We start from the raw sequence: 20,059 nt of genomic DNA on the forward strand, positions 1-20,059 counted from the left end.
TCTATAGCAGATTGGAACATTTACTTATGTTGTTTTTGTCTCGAAAACAATTCAGTTTCTAATATGGTAGGTATCAATTGATAAAGCCCTTGAAAGATAAAAGCTCCTGAAGGTCTTCAGTAAATTTTAAGGATGTAAAGGGGTTCGTGAGACCAAAAAATTTGGAACTACAGCCAGGATGTATGGACATTAAAATTTATTTTTCCTTTAGCTTGGGGGGTATAGGAGAGACTGGCCTAATCTACTCTCTAAGCAGTCAGTTATGATAAATGATGAGTGAACACGGTGGGGTAGCAGTTTCTTTACAGCCATTGGAAGTGATAGGGACTAAAAGCAGGTAGAATAGAAGAAAATTAAGGGAAGCAACCAGTGCCCCCGTCTGGAATATGAACCAAAGCATGAAACTATGTGCAAACTTTGATTTACTCCATAGATTGCTTACTAACTAGAAAAGGGTTATGGGAACCCAGAGGGTCTAGAACTGGCTGATTTCAGATGAAACGTGCAACAGCTTTTAAGTCATTTCAAAGTGGGAACTCACCCAATTCCAGACCCATTTACGAACCCCAGCAGATGGTGTGTGGTATTTCCTCCTGGTCACCACGTAATCCCTTAAATTAGAGCACCAGGCACAAGATTATCATTCACTTTTTCGCATACTTTATTGTTACAAACATACAATTTTTTAAATATAGACTGTAAAACTCCATCTGCAAAGTTGCTATTGTAAGGAGTGCACACCAGCAGTAAGGATTCTTTTTTCTCTCTGAGTTTCTCTGTCAGTTTTGCTAGTTAGTGGTAAACACGGGACCCGCCATCTTACAGACCTGACTGAAGCTTCTGGCTGTACTCACATTGCTCTTTTGAAGCAGCGCTGCTCATCTCTCAAATTGACCGGAATCTGAGCTTCAACCTCCAGGCAGTGAGATCAACAGCCCATCTACACTCTTTGAACGGTTTCCAGGAAGTATGATTACTGAATGGGTACTGCATTTCACGGATTTGTTTGAATTGACCATGCAGCTCTGTGTTTGTTAAAGTGCATTCTTCTTTTAAAAAATAAGAGGAATCATCTTTACTCTTTAACCAAGGTACTTAAAAAAATGAACTTTTTGGTCTCTCAGCAGATATTCCCAAATTGATCCTATCACTACAAATTTTAGTGTTCTATTTACAAATATTTATAGGGTAACAGGTGTAGGGGACCTTATAAAATTAAAGGTGCAGCTTCTCTTGAAGCAGAAATCAGTTCTACAAATTCATACATAGGAGTACACACTTGGTTTACAATGCACAAGCATGTGGATATTTACAGAGACTGAAGACATCCCCCAAAACCCCCTTTAAAGTAACTTCTAACCTAAACTCTAGTTGTACATCTAGATCAGGAAGCTCTGTCTCCTGCTATCAGGATTTGGTTTTAATTCATTCAAGTTACTTCTCTACTGGCAGGACATCAGTCCCAACTTTGGAGTGAAGAAGAATCCAGTCTAAGGAAGCCCCTGGTAGATATGACTGGCAATGAAGGTTACTATAGAAAGCGAGTCATCTGGAAATATGTATCAAGATGGACAGACTTCTAAAAATGGTCTTGGAAAAACATCTGCATGAAGGTGCAAAGGGAAGAATAAATTCCTACTAATCATTCTAGAACTTTAGAAAAAAGAAGTCCAAATACACTGGTAACTTTAGTTATTATTCAAATATTGATAATCATCGGAAAAATACTCAAATTTACTTGCCTGCTACCATAACATGCAAAACTCTTTTTAAGTGTGCCCTGTACTGATTTAATATCATTTTCTGGACTTTTCCCAATCTATTAGCTTCTAGGAATCCAGAGAGCTTTTGACGTGACATGTGGGCTGGAGAAAAGGGTTTAGAAAAAGGGTTAAACGCCTCATATCTGAACAGTTTTAAAATGAAACTCTCAAATTCCTACTATACAACACGTACCTGTTTTTCAAGTTTCTTGGGACTCTCCTGCAGTTATATGTCCCTGAAAAAGGAATTTAAAAAGGGAAGAAATCTACTACTTGCCACTCTATTTCCAAGTACGTGTAAAGATTCTTTGAGCCAGCCTGATCTTGAAACACAGGGCAAGACTGGGGATAAGAGTTTGCCTTTAAGAAATAAGAGATGATCTAAATCACTTTTCTTGAAAGGTTTACCCATTGATGTCTTCGAAATAGGGAAGAAAAAAAAAGACAAACTCCTTCTTTTGCAATATGCTAGTGGACAATGAACTTGAATAGGTCTATTGCTTTCTCTTCAATACTCTGGGCCCACATTTCATCATACTAAAGGTATGACACTTGAGCAGTGACACTACCAATTTGGCATTTGCTATTGTTTTAACATGGCTTTACCTATCCCCACTGGAATGTCTAATTCGAGAGGCGTGAGTTAGATTTTCAAATGAAAAGTAAAAGATTGCAAATAAAGGTGATTACATTGATGGCATATTCTCTATTTCATTAGGAAATATAAAATACATTTATAAAGGTCTTACTTAGATCAGGGGTACAGATATCAACTGGAAATTACTAGAGTAATAAGTCTTCATGATGCAGTAGTATTTTCCAAATTTAATTTTCATACTGACAATTGGACCACATTTACTGAAATAAGAGTCTGTTAAATTCATCAGTAATGAAACTAAGTTTTAAGACTGAGGGCTGGGAACAGCAACTTTAACTAAATAGACAGATATTGATGTTTCAAGAGAATTCTTCTTGATACATCAATATCTGTCTATTTAGTTAAAGTTGCTTTAACTCAACATCAGTATCATTCAGTCTATCTCTTGAAACTTCTGGGGGCTAACACTTGAAAATTAATGACTTTGCTTTTCTAGATTAAAAACAGGGAAATGAGGTTATAATTTGCCATTTCCACCTTATGTCTGGAATTTCAAATGAGGCATTGTCATGTACTTCTTTCTTTTGTGTCTATATTTTTCTTTAGGTAAATGTGGTTCTTTTTTTTTTTCTTTTTTCTTTTCTACAAACAATCCCCGCCCCCCCGCCCCCCCCCCAAACCCATTATCCAGTTTATTCAATGGGAATAGTAACTGTTTAGGAAGACAGCTAATTGATTTACAGTACTCTAAAACCAACCCTGAAAACTGGTAATCTCATTCATTTACTGTAACTTCAGTGCTGTTATTGACAGAAAAAAAAGTTACCTTAAGGCTCAAGGGAAAGTAACTTATTATATTGTGAATGCAGCATTATTTACTCTCCCATCCATTGGAAGCTAGCAAAATGCATTCTAGATCAATAATACAAACTTTATAACATTAGCAAAGATTTCCACTCTTCTGACACAGTTAGAATGATATTCATAAGCAAATTACCTAGGGGAGCCTGAGAAACCATGATCCATATCACACAAAGATTCCATGTAGTTCATGATCAAAAAGTGCTTTATCTTTGAGAAATATGTCAGGGTTAAAATGGAAATATACAATGTAAAATCACGCGACACTTTCTCAAGTGAAGTACAAAGTGGAAAAGGAGCAAAAGATGGGAGGCTCTGCTCTCTGAACAGGCCTTATGCAGGTGACGTTTAGGGTGTACGAAATTAAAATTGTCTTAAGAGTTAACAGTGGAATTTTACACCACTATATATACTCTAAAACCTGAGATTGGACATCAAAGCAGTCAACTTTGTTATTTATCACAGCAATTCTGATACTTCCTAAAAACAGAAGACAACTCAATTGAATTAATAACTCCAGGGTCAAAAACATTAACTTTCCCCAATCAACAAGGAGACTGATCACAAACGCATTAGACACTAAGAGTGCTGCAGAATGACTCTCGGCAAACGAGTCATTTTACATAAGCAAAAAGTCACTTCTTTCCTTCCCCTTCTCACCGATCAAGGCCACACTAGTTTCAAATGAATATCTACTGAGAGATCAGTTGTGCATTGGACAAAGTACCATAATTGGGTTAAAAATGAAAACAAAATTTACAGTGAAGAATACCTATGTGCATGGCTTACACACTCAAGCTTCTTAATTTCATCCACCTCAAGAGCAAGGTAGACACAAATGAATAGTTACCTTTTAATACCTTGTGTAGAGCACATTCTACCCCCTGTAAAGCCAGTCAAGGTCACATGTAACAAAGCATCCTCAGCAACTATAGTGCCTGAAGTGTGCAGCCATTTACAGACCACTCAATATGAGGGCATTATTATAACCAGCCTCTTTTGCCCACAACCCTGCATTTTCAGATAAGCCAGGAAAATTGTTTTGTTTTTTGAGAAAACTGAAGCTTGAACCTCTTAAAAGACCTGCAATTTATTGCAAAGTGATTGAGAGGTAACAAAGGAAGTAGTAGGTTAATAGGCTGCCTGCACCAAAGCCTCTCAATCATTTTGCAGTAAATAATTATGGAAAGTGACTTGACAAGTAGCCATGTGTGCATCACAGCTACAGTCATTTACACCACCTACATGCCTCCCATAGTAACATAGGGTGTCTGGGTTTTTGGTTTGGTTTTCACTTTGATTTTTTGGTGCCATACAGATTTACATTTTGTACTGTGCAGCATATGCACTGAATATTTTCTTTGCTGACTACAACTGCCATTCTACTTGAATGATAGGTAGGGACAATAGAAACCAGAAGGGAAGAGGAGTATCTTGACACAGATTTTTGCTCTTTTGATTCTGTTCCTAAAGTTTGATTTCTCATGTCTGTAACAGCAGTAGTTTGAGAAACAAACATTCTACCAATTGTCTGAAAAGGAATTTTAGTTCCCTACTTCTCAGGAATATGACTGTTTTGAACATGTGATTAGCTGGGATGTTTGCCAAAGCTGAAAAACAGCCCTAAATCACTGTTCATAATAGTGGTTGAAAGACAATACAAAAAAATTGGTTTCCCATAGTCTGTACAATGCCATTTTCTGACTGAAATTAACAAAGATCATTTCCTTTAATAAGCAATATTTTGAATGAGTTCTGAAAGCTAGCCTGTTACTATCACCTTGTTTAACAAACCACACACCAAAAGTGTAGTCTCTATGCTTTGCAGATTTCTATTGTCCCTAGTACTGGAATGAGGATCAGTGAATGCTACAATTAATCCACATCCTCCTGTAATCTTCCTGCAGTGAGAAGAGGCCGTGAACCACCCCCTGCAGGAGAAACAAACCTTTGAGATTGGTTAAGACTTAAAAACCCACCACTATGACGTTTACCACTTAATCTTACATAGGCAGGTCAAAATTTTAATATAAATTACTTTTTCCAACACATAGCTTATGCATTCTTTGCTCCTTTTTTTGGAGGATTCTCAAATTGATATCTAAAGATTTACATATGATATACTACTGTTATATGGTCTAATGACTAAGAAAATTTCTCTGGTAACCAAAGCTGATGCCATATATGGTAGTGTTCTTGGCATATACTCTATATGCCTCAGACCACTTCCACATTCTTTCTGTTCAGCTAATTATAGCTTAGTAGCCACTGGTGAAGGATTGTGAAGACCCTGTCATTTCTACAGAGTAGAAAGGGCAAGGCTAGTTACTGCAATTCAGCCAAACAAAAAGAAAAGAAAAAAGAATAAACCAACCCCTATAGAAAGGAGAGGGTACTGCACCTTTGCAAACTGAAACTGGCTCATGGCAGCTGAGCAACAGAACCACCACTGAAGCAGGAAAACAAGTTGGTCTCTAAGGAATTATACATGTTTTGAAATGAAAAAGTTACAGCAATCAACTAAGAGCTGCAACCTTAATTTTCATTGCTGCCTCAGAGTTTGAAACTTAAACAGTTTCTGCAAACCTAATAACGCTAGCTTCTCAGCTCCTTTACTAAAACTATTTAGGGATTTGTTCTCCGCAGCAAAGAAATAAACACTCAAAACACATAGGTAAATACAGCAGGACATTATTGAAAACAGCTGCCTTGTAGTACAAAATACAGTACAAGTATACGGATGTCATTAAAACATCAAAAATACTATTGCTCCCATACAATTTAGGAAACATTCTTTGCAACGGAGAAAAATTAAAAAAAAAAAATTGCTTTAAAAAAATCTGTTTAAAAAGTCTACTGTGGATGATGAGAGTAGAGAAATAGTCTGAAAAGGGCACCAATGTTTGTGGCTCTTCCACTATTTTTTAAAAATCTAAGATCAGATATTCTGAATCAAATCTAATTTTTAAAAAAGCCTAATTTTATATACACAATTATTCCCTCCCTCTCAGCCACTAATTCATGAAAACGACCTTTTTGTATATTACTCATTTCCCAATAAATACAAAAAGACTGTATAGATTGAATACCAAAATAAGATAATAAAAAGGGTATGCAATAAATTAAAAGGCAGCTCAAATAAAGGGCAGGCATGCAGTTAAAATACTAAGATTGTGGAAGTGGGGTTACTTGCCTCCTGGTTGAGAAGGTGTTGCACAAAATATACCTGAAAACTTTGCAAAGAACATTAGCTCCCATTCAATTCAGTTACCTAGGTTCTGACACTTCTAGGAATACCTTTTGATGGGGTGGGATTAACTTGATTAGTAAAGATCATACTGAAAATCCATTTAAAATATAGAAGAGGCGGATCCTTGAAAACCCCAACTTTTATTCTTGAAAGACAGCTGGATAAACTGGCAAAAGGCAGTTTGTTGAAATTTCAAGATGGTATAAAAATGCTTCCAGGATATAGTCAGCATATTCACGTTCACCTTCAGCTCCATTCAGATGGATTTCAGCTTCCAAAGGGCACGGTGCTTGAATCACTCATCCATCGTTTGCCAACTTTGATTGTGAGGTACTGATACATGGATCAAGTTCTCTTAAAAATTTATTTTAAAAGAATAAATGTTGCTGGAATTCTGGACCTGAGGATCTTTAGTATTTAAACAAATCCACAGATTAAACTGAAGGTAGATGAAGACTTCAGTTTTGGTTATTTCGAACTTTTCTGTGAGGACTTATATTCCATTAAAGCTCAGGCTTGTAGCCACTGTTCCTTTTGTAGATATCTTCAAGTTTTACGGTTTAAAATCCAGCCAACCAGTGGCTGAAACTGCCGAATTAGCCATAATTCACTGGCTCACACGGTGGAGCCACGGGGATCTGGCTCTCATTCATATCTAAGACATGACCTCCATATTTGGAGATCGGGGAAGAACTTTAGTGAGCAGCAACCAATCCACTCAAACAGTTTTCCTTGTGCTTTATGCCTGATTTCTTCATGTGCCTACCTCAGCAACCCCCAATGTAAAAAAACTGCTTTTATCTTTGAAAAAATTTTGCCAACTTCCAAAATATTATAATAACGGATTCTAGTTCAAGGACTGACATCTGAATCCATTTGCATCCCGGAAAATAATTCTGCAAAGACAAGACATGGGCCTTGTTCCAGGTTCCATGCAAAACCATTTAAAAAAAAAATGGATCCGATTTGTTTCTGTATTCCCTGGTGGCTTCTTGAATTCTTATTTTGCCTGTCTATGATTTCTTAAAAGTTGCATTCCTTTTCATAAAACTTGTACCCTCAGAACTGGGTAACTGCAAATGCCTCTCTCTTCACAAGAATTCCATGAAGATCTAGATCCAAAACGCTGATTTCAATGGAGGTGAAGGGACAGACACTATCTTAAGACCAGGTTACCCAGGTATAATACAAATTCAGCTATCATCAGTGGGTCTGGGTAACACAAGAGTTGTTCCTTGGCCAATGTGCAAGGATCTACCCCACCCAGGATTATTCTGATGGATTTAGGAACCCCAGCTGGGAAGCAACAGAAGCTGAGACTTTTGCTCAGGTGAGGAGGCGCTGTTGTCCTCTCTTTGTAGGTTGCTGTCAATTCCTTGGAACTTTACTGCTTTTCTCTAATTGTCCGTAACTGTTCTCTCTTATGATTATTTCTCTTAATTAACTATTTTAAATTTTGTTTTCTCCTTCTGGAGCCTCCCTTGCTCCCCCTCCACTAGCTCACTGGGATGAACAGGAAGGGGGGCTCTCTAGCGGTGGGGTGGGGAGGCCCGTAAGGGAAGCTAGGCGTTTCAATCCTCATCCACCTCCTCTCCCTCTGACTCGTCCCCGCCGCGTCGCTCATAAAGCTTATCCCTCTGCCGCTCCTGGATCTCTTTCATCTCATCTGCATACCGGCAAAAGGCGCCCCCGAACTTGCCCCAGGCCTTGAAGGGGACGGTGATGGCGTTGCGGTAGGACGGCTTCACCTCGCTCACGCGCAGGAACACTCCGTACTTGTTGCAGCCCACGTCGAAGAAGAAACGCTTAGAGTCCACCGTGATGGAGGTGCCTTCCGGGAGCTCCCCATACAGGCCGCCCCCGGGGCCCCCGCCGCCGCCGCCCGGGCCCCCAGCCAGCTCGTCGTCCTCGCCGCCGTAGTCGTCGATGAGCTTGGCCAGCGCGTCGCGGAATTCGATGAGGCCCTGCGCGGGCAACGCGATGGTCTGGCCGCTCTGCAGGCCGCCGGGCCCCGGGCCGCCGCCGCCGCGGTTGACCGTCTGGCGGATGCGCAGGAAGCGGCCACGCTGGTTCTCCTTGAGGTCCAGGTAGTACTTGCGGTTCTCGCGCACCAGAAACTCGCTCTTGAGCGCGCGCCGCGGCCCACCGCCCTCCTCGGCGCCCGCTGCCGCTGCCACCTGCTCGGGGCTGCTGGGGCCCAGCTGCGCGTAGTGTTCGATGAAGTCGCCCAGGTAGTCGCGGAACTCGGCGGCCACCGCCATGGACAGCGTGAGGCGGCTCTTGGAGCCGCCTGCGCCCACCTCGGCTATCTTAAGGAAGCGGCCCTTGGCGTTCTGCTTCACGTCCAGGTAGAAACGTTTGTTCTGGATGTCCAGCCGCTTCGAGGCCAGCTCCTGCGTCTCCTGCTCGCCGCCGCCGCGGGACGCGGGCTGGAAGCCGCCGGGCCCGCCACCGCCGCCGCGCTCGCTGCCGCTGTCGCCGTCCGCCATCTTCTCGGCCGCCGCCGCGCCCAGGCCGCCGCCCGCCGCCCGCCGCGCTCGCGCCCCCGCCCTCCGCCCTGCGGCTCGTTCTCCGGGGCCCCCCAGCCTCGCCCGCCGGCCCGCTCAAGCACTCCCGCTGCTCATCGCCGGCCACCGCCGCCAACCCCCATCGCCCCCCGCGCCCCGCCCCGCCCCGCCACTTCCGCCGGGCCCGCTTCCGGCGCGCGCCTCCGTGACGCCACCCCGCCCCGCCCCCCACGTCCTCGCTGCCGGAAGCGCCGCGCACAGCGGCGGCGGGGCGCAGGGCAGTGACGTCACGGGCCCGCGTGGGCCCGGGGTCAGGGCGGGCTAAGCTGAGAAGGAGCTCGGGAAGTTTATGAGCGACGGGAACAGTCTGCCTCCTGTTTGTGGTGGTGGTTTCACAAGTATGTCAAAACTCACTGAAATGTACGCTTTAAATAAGTGCGGTTTATTCTAGGGAAATGATACAGTTATTATATTTATAAGCAAAGAGGAATTAAAGGAGGGAGGATATGGGGGTCATCTGTACTCAAAACAAAACTAACCTTATAGGATTGTTGGCTGATAAGCCGTGAGTGATATTTAGCGTAATACCTGAGTTATAGTGAGTGCTCATTAAATGTGCACTCTTATTTTTAGTTCGTGGAATATCGTACATAGTGCCTGGAACATGATAACATCGTCACCGTCACAGCAGCATAAGAAAAAATGATGGCCTGAACTAAGCAGTGGTAGTGGGGATGGAGCGCTTAAGAAAGGAATTAACTTTTAGCAAACACCTACGTACAGGGACTGACAGCCATTTTACAAGAAGAATACGTGTTTCATGTGTTACATTGTGTGAAGAAACAGGAATGGATTTTAAAAGTAAAAAAGTATGTCTTTCGGTGGGAGGAGGTGTGTGCTGAGAGTCACTCTGCCTGGATCTGAATCCCATACTAGCTGTGAAGTCTTGAGCATTTCAGTTAATCTCTTAGTTGCCTCACTTGTAAAATGGGAATAATAGTACCTATTTTGTAGGGTTGCTGTAAGAATTAAATGAGATAATGCACATAAAAGCACACCTGGCACAGAAGAAGCATGCCCCGAGGTTTTTTTGGGGGGGGCGGTTTTTTTGGCCGTGGTTCGGCCACGGTGCAGGGATCGATCCCGGGCCCCCTGCAGTGGAAGCCTGGAGTCCTAACCACTGGACCGCCAGTGAAGTCCCTCCCCAAGTATTTAATCACCCTTTCTCCTGTTTCATAAAAAAGACCCAATCAAACAAAATTATATAATAGCTATCAACCAAACACAGGAGAGTCCAGGGGAAAACATCAAATCTGGGGCCTTGACCATTTCAATCCTGGAGAGGATTTGGACATTTCAAATCCCTAGGGAAGGAATGTGATGTCAGGCATCACTTGGCCTTCATAAAAGGTGTCCATGAAGCTCCTTCTCTAATTTCTTGCTAACCAGACCACTTCCCTGCATAGGGGACCCCAACAGTCAGTTCATGTGAAGGACTCTCTACCCCTCTGTTCCATTTCTTTTTTTTTTTTTTTTTAATGAGCCTGCCCATCCGTTCCTTTGTGAGCCTTTTTTTTTTTTTAATTTATGTATTTTAGTTATTTACTTTTGGCCGCGTTGGGTCTTCGTTGCTGCGCGTAGGCTTTCTCTAGTTGCAGCGAGCAGGGACTACTCTTCGTTGTGGTGCTCAGGCATCTCATTGCAGTGGCTTCTCTTGTTGCAGAGCAGGGCTCTAGGCGCGTGGGCTTCAGTAGTTGTGGCAGGTGGGCTCATTAGCTGTGGCTCGCGGGCTCTAGAGCACAGGCTCAGTAGTTGTGGCGCACGGGCTTAGTTGCTCCGTGGCATGTGGGATCTTCCCGGACCAGGGCTCGAACCCGTGTCCTCTGCTTGGCAGGTGGATTCTTAACCACCGCGCCACCAGGGAAGTCCCCCCCTCTGTTCATTTCTTATCAGTTTGGTTTTAATGAGTCCGGTTCTATTTAATGAGTTAAATCCATTGCTTTGTTTCCTTTGAAGTTTCATTCTGGCTTTTAAGCTGAACATCTTCTCCCTTTTCATCTATTCGACAAGCATATGTTTTTCAGACTTTTTACAGTTCAATTTTTTTAATACACGTGATTATATCATATATTTCTATTGAATATATGATACTCGATATTTTATGTTTAAGTCTAGTTTATCTAGAATACATTTTGGTGGATAGTATGAGGTAAGGAATCTAAAAAATTTCCTCCCAGTGACCAATTGTCCCAGTACTATTTATTGAATAACCCTTCAAGGACAGATCTCGACAGGTGGAGATGAATGTAGGTTATTTTGGGCAAAGGGAACATGTGTTCCCAGATGGCAAGAAGTCTAGTTTGGCAGGAGCCCAGGGTGTGTGAGGAGGGGGTGGTGAACAAAAGAGTGGGAGGCAGCTGAACCTGAGCCCGGGGGGGAGACATTCACTGGGGGGCAGGGGACTGGGCTGGAGTCGAGGGGGAGCCCCTGGAGCCATGTGAACAGGAGTGTGACGCCTCCCCTCTGTGCTTGGACGAGGTGACCATGGCAGAGGACAGCATGGGTGGGCTTGGTCAGGAGGCAAAGACCACATTGCCCACCCAAGCCAGAGGGGACTGGACGCAGCTTGGTGGAGCGGCAAGGAGCCAGTGGGGCTTTTTGGGGCATGAGAAGGGTCCAGACTTAAAAACCGAACGTGGGGGGACTTCCCTGGTGGTCCAGTGGTTAAGACTCCGTGCTCCCCATGCAGGGGGCCCAGGTTTGATCCCTGGTCAGGGAGCTAGATCCCACATGCCGCAGCTAAGAACCCGTGCAGCCAAATAAATAAATATTTAAAAAAATAAAAAATTAAAAACCGGACTTGGGGATATGAGAGAGGAGTGAAGAGTGGTTTCAGAGTGTGTGCTCTGAGTGACTAGAGCTGAGGCCGTTGTTGGAGATGACAGGGGCACTGATTTGAGACTTCAGAGATCCAGATGCTGCAAACGTTAGGTGCTCCTCCCCGCCGTAATTCACAACAAACTACCCAACAGGAAGAGCTGCTCTGATGCATTTTTGGAATATCACATTCTTCCCCTGGAAATTTATTACTTCTTGGTGGCCTTAAGCACTTACTGTGACTGCCTTTTGGCAAATCCAGCATTAGTGAGTGTGAATCTTAAGTACTGGCATGTTAAGTTTGAGGAGCCAGCTGGGTGCCGGAGGAGGGGTGTCTAAGCAGCTGCGGGACCCAGAGAAGTGGAGTCGAGAAGAGGGGCTGCAGCGGAGATGCAGGTTTGGGAGCCGCCAGCAGACAGCGTGGACTTGACAGCAGCTCCCAGGAGGCTGCATAGAGAGAACAGGGGCAGGTGAACAAATGGGGAGGGAATGAGGCCAGGGCTCGGGTGTCACAGTTCATAGGGAACCTACACAAACACTTCCCGCCGTCCTGGAAACGTGCCTAGAATCGCACAGCTCTTAAGGTATGGAGCAGAGGCTGCAGCTCAGATCTGCAATTCTGAATTCTGTCTTTGACGCTGCCACCTTGGGGGGAGCATGGAAGCCATTTGCCACAGTTTGAATGAGGGCAGGAGTATGGGTTGAGGAACTGCCCCGGTGACAGAGGGGCTGGTAACTGGCAAAGAGAAGCATGAAGCTGCCTTGCCCAGAGATACCTGAGCCAGCTCCAAGGCTGGGGGAGCTTTGTGGGGTACTCGTTGTTGAGTGAGGTCCTGGAGATGGGTACAGAGTGGGGGGGAGTTGGGGGCCGGCCCTGGGAGGCAAGAAGGCATCCTTTGGCTTGTGATACCAGGGAGAGTGGAGGAGGGGCACAGGACCTTCTGGTGGAGAGGAGAGACGTTGGAGCCATTCCTGCGTTGCTCCAGGGCCCAAGAGTGAGGCCACGTGCTGAGAAGGAGGCCATGAAGACTTGGGAAGCTTGCACGGGATGAGACTCCCTGAATAGCCCAGGATCCCGCTAAGGCTGGGAAGACGCACGCTTTCTCGAGTCACTTAGAACAGCTTGGAGGCTGGGCAGGAGGCAGCAGATGGGAGCAGGCCTTGCCAGGGCTGGGGAGACCCCTGAGGCAGTGGGGGACAGGGGCCAGTGTCCTCAGATGGCCGAGCCTTCTCCTGGTTTCAGGCCAGGAGAAGGAGGAAGCGGTCAGACATTGTAGGGCGCACCTTTGTTTTCCTGTTATTTTTCCTATTAAGCTTAAAATTGAAACTCAGAACAATTGAAGAATAATCCTTCTCACCCAGATCCCCCAAATGTTAATATTTTACCATACTTGCGTCATCATCTCTCTGTATAGTTTTTCTTCCTCCTGAACCATTTGAGAATAAGTTGCAGACATGATGCCCCTTTACCCTTCAGCATCCTTTTCCCAAAACAAGGGCATTCTCTTGCCTAACCAGAGCACGGTGATCAGAATCAAGCAATTAACAGAGATCTGATCCTCTTCTCTAATCGACAGACTTGAGTCAGATTTTGCCAAATGTCCCAATTATGTCCTTTGTAGCAACAGAAGGTCCCGTTGCATCCAGTGGGCCCTCATCCTTCTTCACTCTGGAGCCGCTTCTCCCTCAACCTGTGTCTTTCCCAGAGTTGACATATCCGAGGGGTGAAGGGGCATTATTTTGTAGACTGTCTCTCGCTTTGGATCTGGAGAAACTTCTTGACCTCAGTCTGAAAACCCACCCCACCCTGGCTAGCTCAACTCCCCACAGCAAGCGAAATGCTGCCCGCCACCCAGATGAGCCTTGGTGCCAGAGCAGGGGGGAAGACGAGGTGGTAGAAGGTTCCAGAGTCAGCAGGGAAGGCAGGAGTGGCAGGTGGGGGAGGGGAGTCAAAGTGTGTTCGTGACCAAATCTGCAGTGGAAACTGCCCGCAAGCCTTCCTGCCGCGCGCTGCTCGGAAGCTGCGTGACCTCCTCGCCTGCTCCGTCCTTTCCCATCCAGAAGGAAACTGCACTTAAGGGAGGAAGGCGGTCTGGTGGCTTAGGAGAAACTGGTATTGAGGGGTGCCATCCCCGAGGGCCCTGGCACTGGGATTCCCGGGCCGGGCACCCAGCCCTGCAGATGCATCTCAGCTTGACACACTGGGGCCAGTTTCCAGCTGGCATGCGTTGAAGCCTCCAGTGACATTTTCTTGGGTTTCCTGGAAGCAAGTGTGTTCTTCTTGCACAGTCTAAAGAGATTGCCTCATCTGGCCTGGGCAGAAGGCCTGCACCTGCTGTTTATTCTGGGGATTTTTGTCTTCCAAGAGGTAGAAAATCAATTCCTTGCATTGGTGTTGGGGTCCAGGGGGCACAGTTTCTCAACCTCGGGACTTAACTCAGTAGCCCCACCTCCCTGCCCCCCCGCCATAATTCATAGCTCCTCTTGGCCTTAAAAAATAAAACTCTTGGGACACTCCCAGAGGCTGGGAGGCGGCTTTAAGCACACCCATCAAGCCCTCTTTACCCCACATTCACCGCCTGTCACGTGGCCCTCGATTCCCTGGAAGGGGTACGTGTTCCTTGGAACATTCCAGGCCTCCACTGCTTCACTCCTGTTTCCCAGCTGTGAAATGTGTGCAGACCGCTCGGTGGGTGCAGGGGGCACACGAGAGCCCCAGACAGCATTGCCCCATAGGTGTAATTCATGGGTGTGGCTGAGCTTCCTGTGGACGTTTCCCTCAGGCTGCATGTTCTGCAAAGACCCAGTGTTGAGTTGAGAGAACATGAACACAAAACCCAGGAGGACTTCTGTCTTTCTTTGGGAGGCACGTTTGTTGGACAAGAGAGTTGAAGCCCCAACACAACAATCTTAAAAGGAACAGGATCCCTAGAAATAGAACAGTCGGCAAATGTATCAGCTGGTAATGGATAAGCAGGCCTGAGGAGGCTGCAACTCAGGTCACTGGTGTTTGAACCCGCTCACGTCTTAAACAGCAGGGGGCCGGCCTCCATCCCCGTGGTCTCTCCTCAGTGACAGGGGGTGTGAGGGGCCTCCTCCCAGCTGCCCTGGCGGCTCAGTCGGAGCCAGCTGTGCCCACAAAGCCTCTAGTCAGGCCTCTCCTCCCAGCTGCCGTGGTGAACAGGTTTGCCCTTTCCAAGCGCCTTTAGGTCACTTGTGGTCTTTCCATGGAGCTGGACAACAGCCATCTGTTCTGCTTCTCATTTCATCCAGAAAATCCCAGTGTTCTGCCCCCCCCCCCAGGGGTTCTGTTTCAGCCCCCCGTCCAGCCTTCCAGAAGGCTGTCTGGCTCTGTACCGGGCCCCTGCTGGGTTCCTCCATCTGCCCTTTGTCCAATTAGACAAACACTGGTGATGCCCAAGTCCATGCTGAGCACAAGCAAGGCCATATGGTCAGGAGATGAAGGTTTCTGGGGCCAGTGGTAATGATGATGACCTGAACTGAATCCGCAGCTTTTAAAGAACCTTTACCCGGTAGAAGTTAGGAACATGGCCTGGGGAAGATGAGAACAAGCCCTATGGGACTGGATTAGAATTGGAGGTATCAACGTGAGCTGGTGGTTTCATTACACAGACTTGTGTGTGTGCACATGCATACACACACAGGCAAATAAACACAGAAACACACACATACATATAGATGTAGAAATATACACACACACACAGACATATAGGTATGGGTGTATGTATTGATACACATTCATTTCATAGAAGCAGTGACACCCCAGTAGCAATGGGCACACCTAGCACCTAGACCTTGGTTTCTTAATACCATTCACTACTAAAATGCACCAGAGCTCCTTGGAGAAACGGCTGGTTTCAGGGCTGGAGGACAGAAAGCACAAGCTGAGCCTGGAATATCTTGTGTCAGAAAGTAAGTAAATGCTCAGAAAATAAGGGGGACATGTCAAAAGGACACCCCTGTTGGCCAAATCTGAGACAATTTAAGCGTCAAATAAAGAATGATAGTAACAGACTATAAGCCACTGAATAAAATAAGATTCCATGTATACATGCCGATATAAATGAGTAATTGAGGGAAAGAAAAGCTCTTCTTTTTTTAATATTTATCTTTTTTTATTTCATTGCGCTGGGTCTTCGTTGCGGCTGGTGGGCTCCTTAGTTGTGGCATGCAAAATCTTAGTTGCGGCATGCATGTGGGATCTAGTTCCCTGACTAGGGATCAAACCCGGGCCCCCTGCATTGGGAGCGCAGAGTCTTAACTGTGGCGCCACCAGGGAATTCCCAAGAAAAAGCTCTTCTTTTCAGTAGAAAGCAAAGTGACAAGTATAGAAGAAATGATGGAATCTGACAAGCATCAATAGCAAGTAGCATAGTAATAATTGATTCCGGCAAGAATCATCAATGGATATTAAAAACAGTGGGTGAAAATTTGCTGGGTAAACTGAATATTGACCTGGTCTCAAAGAATCTCACTGTAAGTACGTGTTAATTACAAAAAGAAAAACAGTGACTCTGCAGTGGAGAAACCTGGCAGCCACCACCCTAAGCCAGGTGATCGCGGGTAACATCACCAGGAATGGGACAAATCGACCTCAGGTGTCTCCTGATATGATCACAGAGAGGGACACATGTCACCTCGGTAGTATTCCTACCAAAAATGCAGAACCTGCATCTAGAGTTGAGGAAACAGCTGACAAACCTACACTGAAGGAACATCCACAGGATCACAGACAACAAACTAACTTCAAAAATGCCAATGGCATGAGAGACGAAGACTGCAGAACCGCTTCAGATTAAAGGAGAATGAAGAGATGTGACGACCATGCGATTTCTTCGCCATAAAAAACATTATTGGGGCTTCCCTGGTGGCACAGTGGTTGAGAATCTGCCTGCCAATGCAGGGGACACGGGTTCAAGCCCTGGTCTGGGAAGATCCCACATGCCACGGAGCAACTGGGCCCGTGAGCCACAATTACTGAGCCTGCGCGTCTGGAGCCTGTGCCCCGCAACGGGAGGGGCCGCGGTGGTGAGAGGCCCGCGCACCGCGATGAAGAGTGGCCCCCGCTTGCCACAGCTAGAGAAAGCCCTCGCTGAGAAACGAAGACCCAACACAGCCAAAAATAAATAAATAAACAAAGTAAACAATGCCTTAAAAAAAAAAAAAAAAAAACATTATTGGTGAGATCTGAATAAGGTCTGTAGGTCAGAAAATAATGTGGTGTTAATTTCCTGATTTTGATAATTGTACTTGTGGTTGTGTAAGAGGTTATCCTTGTTTTTAGGAAATACACCCTGAAATATTTAGAATTAAAACAGGCATCATGGCTGCAGTTTACACTCAGAGGATTCAGAAAAAGACGCACCTGTACAGAGAGCAACAAAGCAGATGTGGGAAAACTTCAGCAGTTGGAGGATGGGTGAAGGGTGTACAGGAGTTCTTTGTGCTAGCCTTGCAACTTTTCTCTAAGTCTGAAATTATGTCCCCCAAAGTTAAAAATACATCTTCAAGTTGTCGAAATGTTTTAAAAATCATCCAAAATAAATTGTGTTGGCCCTCCTTGTCCCATTGTACCCTGTTCATATTCACTGCCTACTTCAGCATGCAGCCCTCTGGGACTGGTCGCTTGCCCATTTAGAATCTACGTGAAGGTTTTCGAAGCCTTTCTGGGCAGCAGGGAGTCCTCGCTAGGCTGAAACACACAGCTCGCAGGGTATTCTCACAGCTCCTACATGCTCTGCCCTGTGGTCAGCTATTTCCCAAGGCTTATTTTACTGCTGGTCTGCAAACTCCTTAAGGGCAGGGACTGTGTCTTATCTTCGTGTCTCCTTTACAGTGAATACTCAGTAAATATCTAATGGAATTAAGTTGAAAGGAAGTATGCATCTTCGACTCTCCGTGTCTTTGACCACTCGGTAAAAGCATGAAAATAGCACACGGTGAGCAATTACCATTGAGTTACAACAGGGCATCCTGGTGATGTTACTGTGTTTTCCCTCCTATTAGAAAATGCGTTCTTTTAAAAAATGTCTTTATTGTAGAAAATTTGGAAAATACAGAAAAGCAAAAGTAAGAGAATGTAACTGATTCAGAGATGGCAGCGTCGGCTCTTCCCTGATGAAGAGCCACCCCACTACCCGAAGTTATCAGTGTCTGTCCTTTCGAGCGTTTCCTATGCAAAATTTTAAATGCGAACTTACACGTAGATGTGTATATACATGTATTCATATTATGCATACTGATGTCTGACATTAAGTTTTTGTTTTTGTTTTTTTTTTAGCCGTACCACACGGCATGTGGGAATCTAGTTCCCTGACCAGGGATTGAACCTGCGCCCCCTGCACTGGAAGTGCGGAGTCTTAACCACTGGACCGCCAGGGAAGTCCTGACATTAAGTTTTTATTTTATGCACAGAATTAGATTGATCAAAATCTTGGGTTACCATGTATTTTTATCATTAGTCCATGCGTCACAGCTCTCTTTTATCATTCATTCATCAATTTATTCAATAATAATATTGTAATAAAACTCAAGAATTAGAACACTGACAATAATTGAAATCTACCCTATGTACTCCTCCCAGGGTTTATCCCCTGCATTGGGATCCTAAAGTATAAAAAATACATTATTTTTATTTTTTTAACTTTATAAAAAGGGAATTATACTGTAAGTTGTGTAAGTCAGGGTTCTCAAGATAAACAGAACCAAAAGGATATATATATCCCTAAAAACAAGGGGGTTAGGGGTGCCAAGCCTCCCCATAGTTGAAAATCCAAGTATAATTTAGTCTGCCCTCTGTATCCGTGGGTTCAACAGATCACAGACAGTGTAGTACTGTAGTATTTACTATTGACAAAAATCTGTGTATAAGTGGATCCATGTTGTTCAAGAGCCAATTATATATATACATGGAGAGAGAGAGAGAGAGAGATTTTAAGGAATTGGCTTACGCTACTTTGAGGCCAGCAAGTCTGAAATCTGTAGGTCAGGCAGCGGTCTGGAGAGCCAGGGAAGAGCTGGAGTCCAGAGGTCATCTGGAGGCAGAATTCCCCCTTACTCAAGGGAATCCAGTCTTTTTTCTTAAGGCCTTCAACTGATTGGTTGAGGCCCACCCAGATTATGGATGGTAACCTGCTTTATTCAAAGTTGACTGATTTAAACGTTAATCTCACCTAAATAATACCATCACAGCATTTAGACTGGTATTTGACCAAATACCTGGGTACTGTGCCCTGGCCAAGTTGGCACATAAAATTAGCCATCACATAAATAGCCTCCTGGACTTGATCTTTTTCACTCCACATTATGGTATGAAGATTCACACACTTTTTTGGGTTTGTTTGTTTAGCTGGAGTTGATTCATGTTCACTGCTGTATAATATTCTATCGTGGGGAAATGCCCTCACCCTGTTTCATCTTCTGCTGGTGGGCATCAGGGTCATGGCTGCTGTCACAAACAACCTAGGGGACTCTCTGGCACTTGTTTCCTGGGGTAGATGTGCAGGGCTTTGTCTTGGGTATATACCCAGGGGCGATTTCCTGAGCTGTCAGGCACGTGAATGTCCAAGTTCATAAGGAAAAGCCAGATGGTTTTCCCAAGTTGTTACACTGGTTTCACTCTCCTCGGCCGTGCTTAAGAGGCCTCTGGTTCACAGCCTCTCCAGACCTTGGTATTGTCAGATTCTTCACTTTTGTCATGAAATGGGTGAAAAACTCATCTTTTTTACCGCCTTGGTTTATGTTTCCCTGATTAACAAGGAGGCCGGGCATCTCTGTGTGTGCTTCTTGGCTGTAGGCGTTTCCTCACTGGTGAAATGCCTACTCGTGGCTTTTGTCCGCGTTTCTATTGGGCTAGGAGTTCTGTATGTGTTTTGAACACAATTATTTGTGCTCCTGCCCTGCTCACCGCCCACTGCCACCCCTTTGGGGTCCCAGCGGTCCCTCACGCCTTGCCCTTGAGTGTTGAGGGACTCTGAGCTCTCACTGCTTTCCAGCGGGTCATGTCCTCACCACAGCCCCCGACCTTCTGTCTCCTTTGGGTTCTCTCACTCGCTGTCCATACGGGCAGCTCTAGCTGGCCATCTTGCCTGCATCCTGGACTCCGTGTGGCTGAGACCAGCCCCGGCCCCGGCTGTCCCCACTGTTGGAGTCTCAGCCACGCCATCTGCCTCCAAGCCACCGG

General features: G+C 45.3%; 1 protein-coding gene across 1 annotated transcript; it reads right to left on the reverse strand.

Annotated features, from left to right (window-relative positions):
* Positions 1-637: 637 nt before the first annotated feature.
* Positions 638-9,841, reverse strand: PURB (purine rich element binding protein B). Its single transcript, XM_036863100.1, has one exon. The coding sequence runs from the start codon at positions 8,959-8,961 to the stop codon at positions 8,044-8,046; it is 918 nt and encodes a 305-aa protein (XP_036718995.1). The 5' UTR covers positions 8,962-9,841; the 3' UTR covers positions 638-8,043.
* Between the last annotated feature and the right edge of the window lie 10,218 nt (positions 9,842-20,059).

The sequence above is a fragment of the Balaenoptera musculus genome, chromosome 9 (genome assembly GCF_009873245.2).
Source record: "Balaenoptera musculus isolate JJ_BM4_2016_0621 chromosome 9, mBalMus1.pri.v3, whole genome shotgun sequence".
NCBI lineage: Eukaryota > Metazoa > Chordata > Mammalia > Artiodactyla > Balaenopteridae > Balaenoptera > Balaenoptera musculus.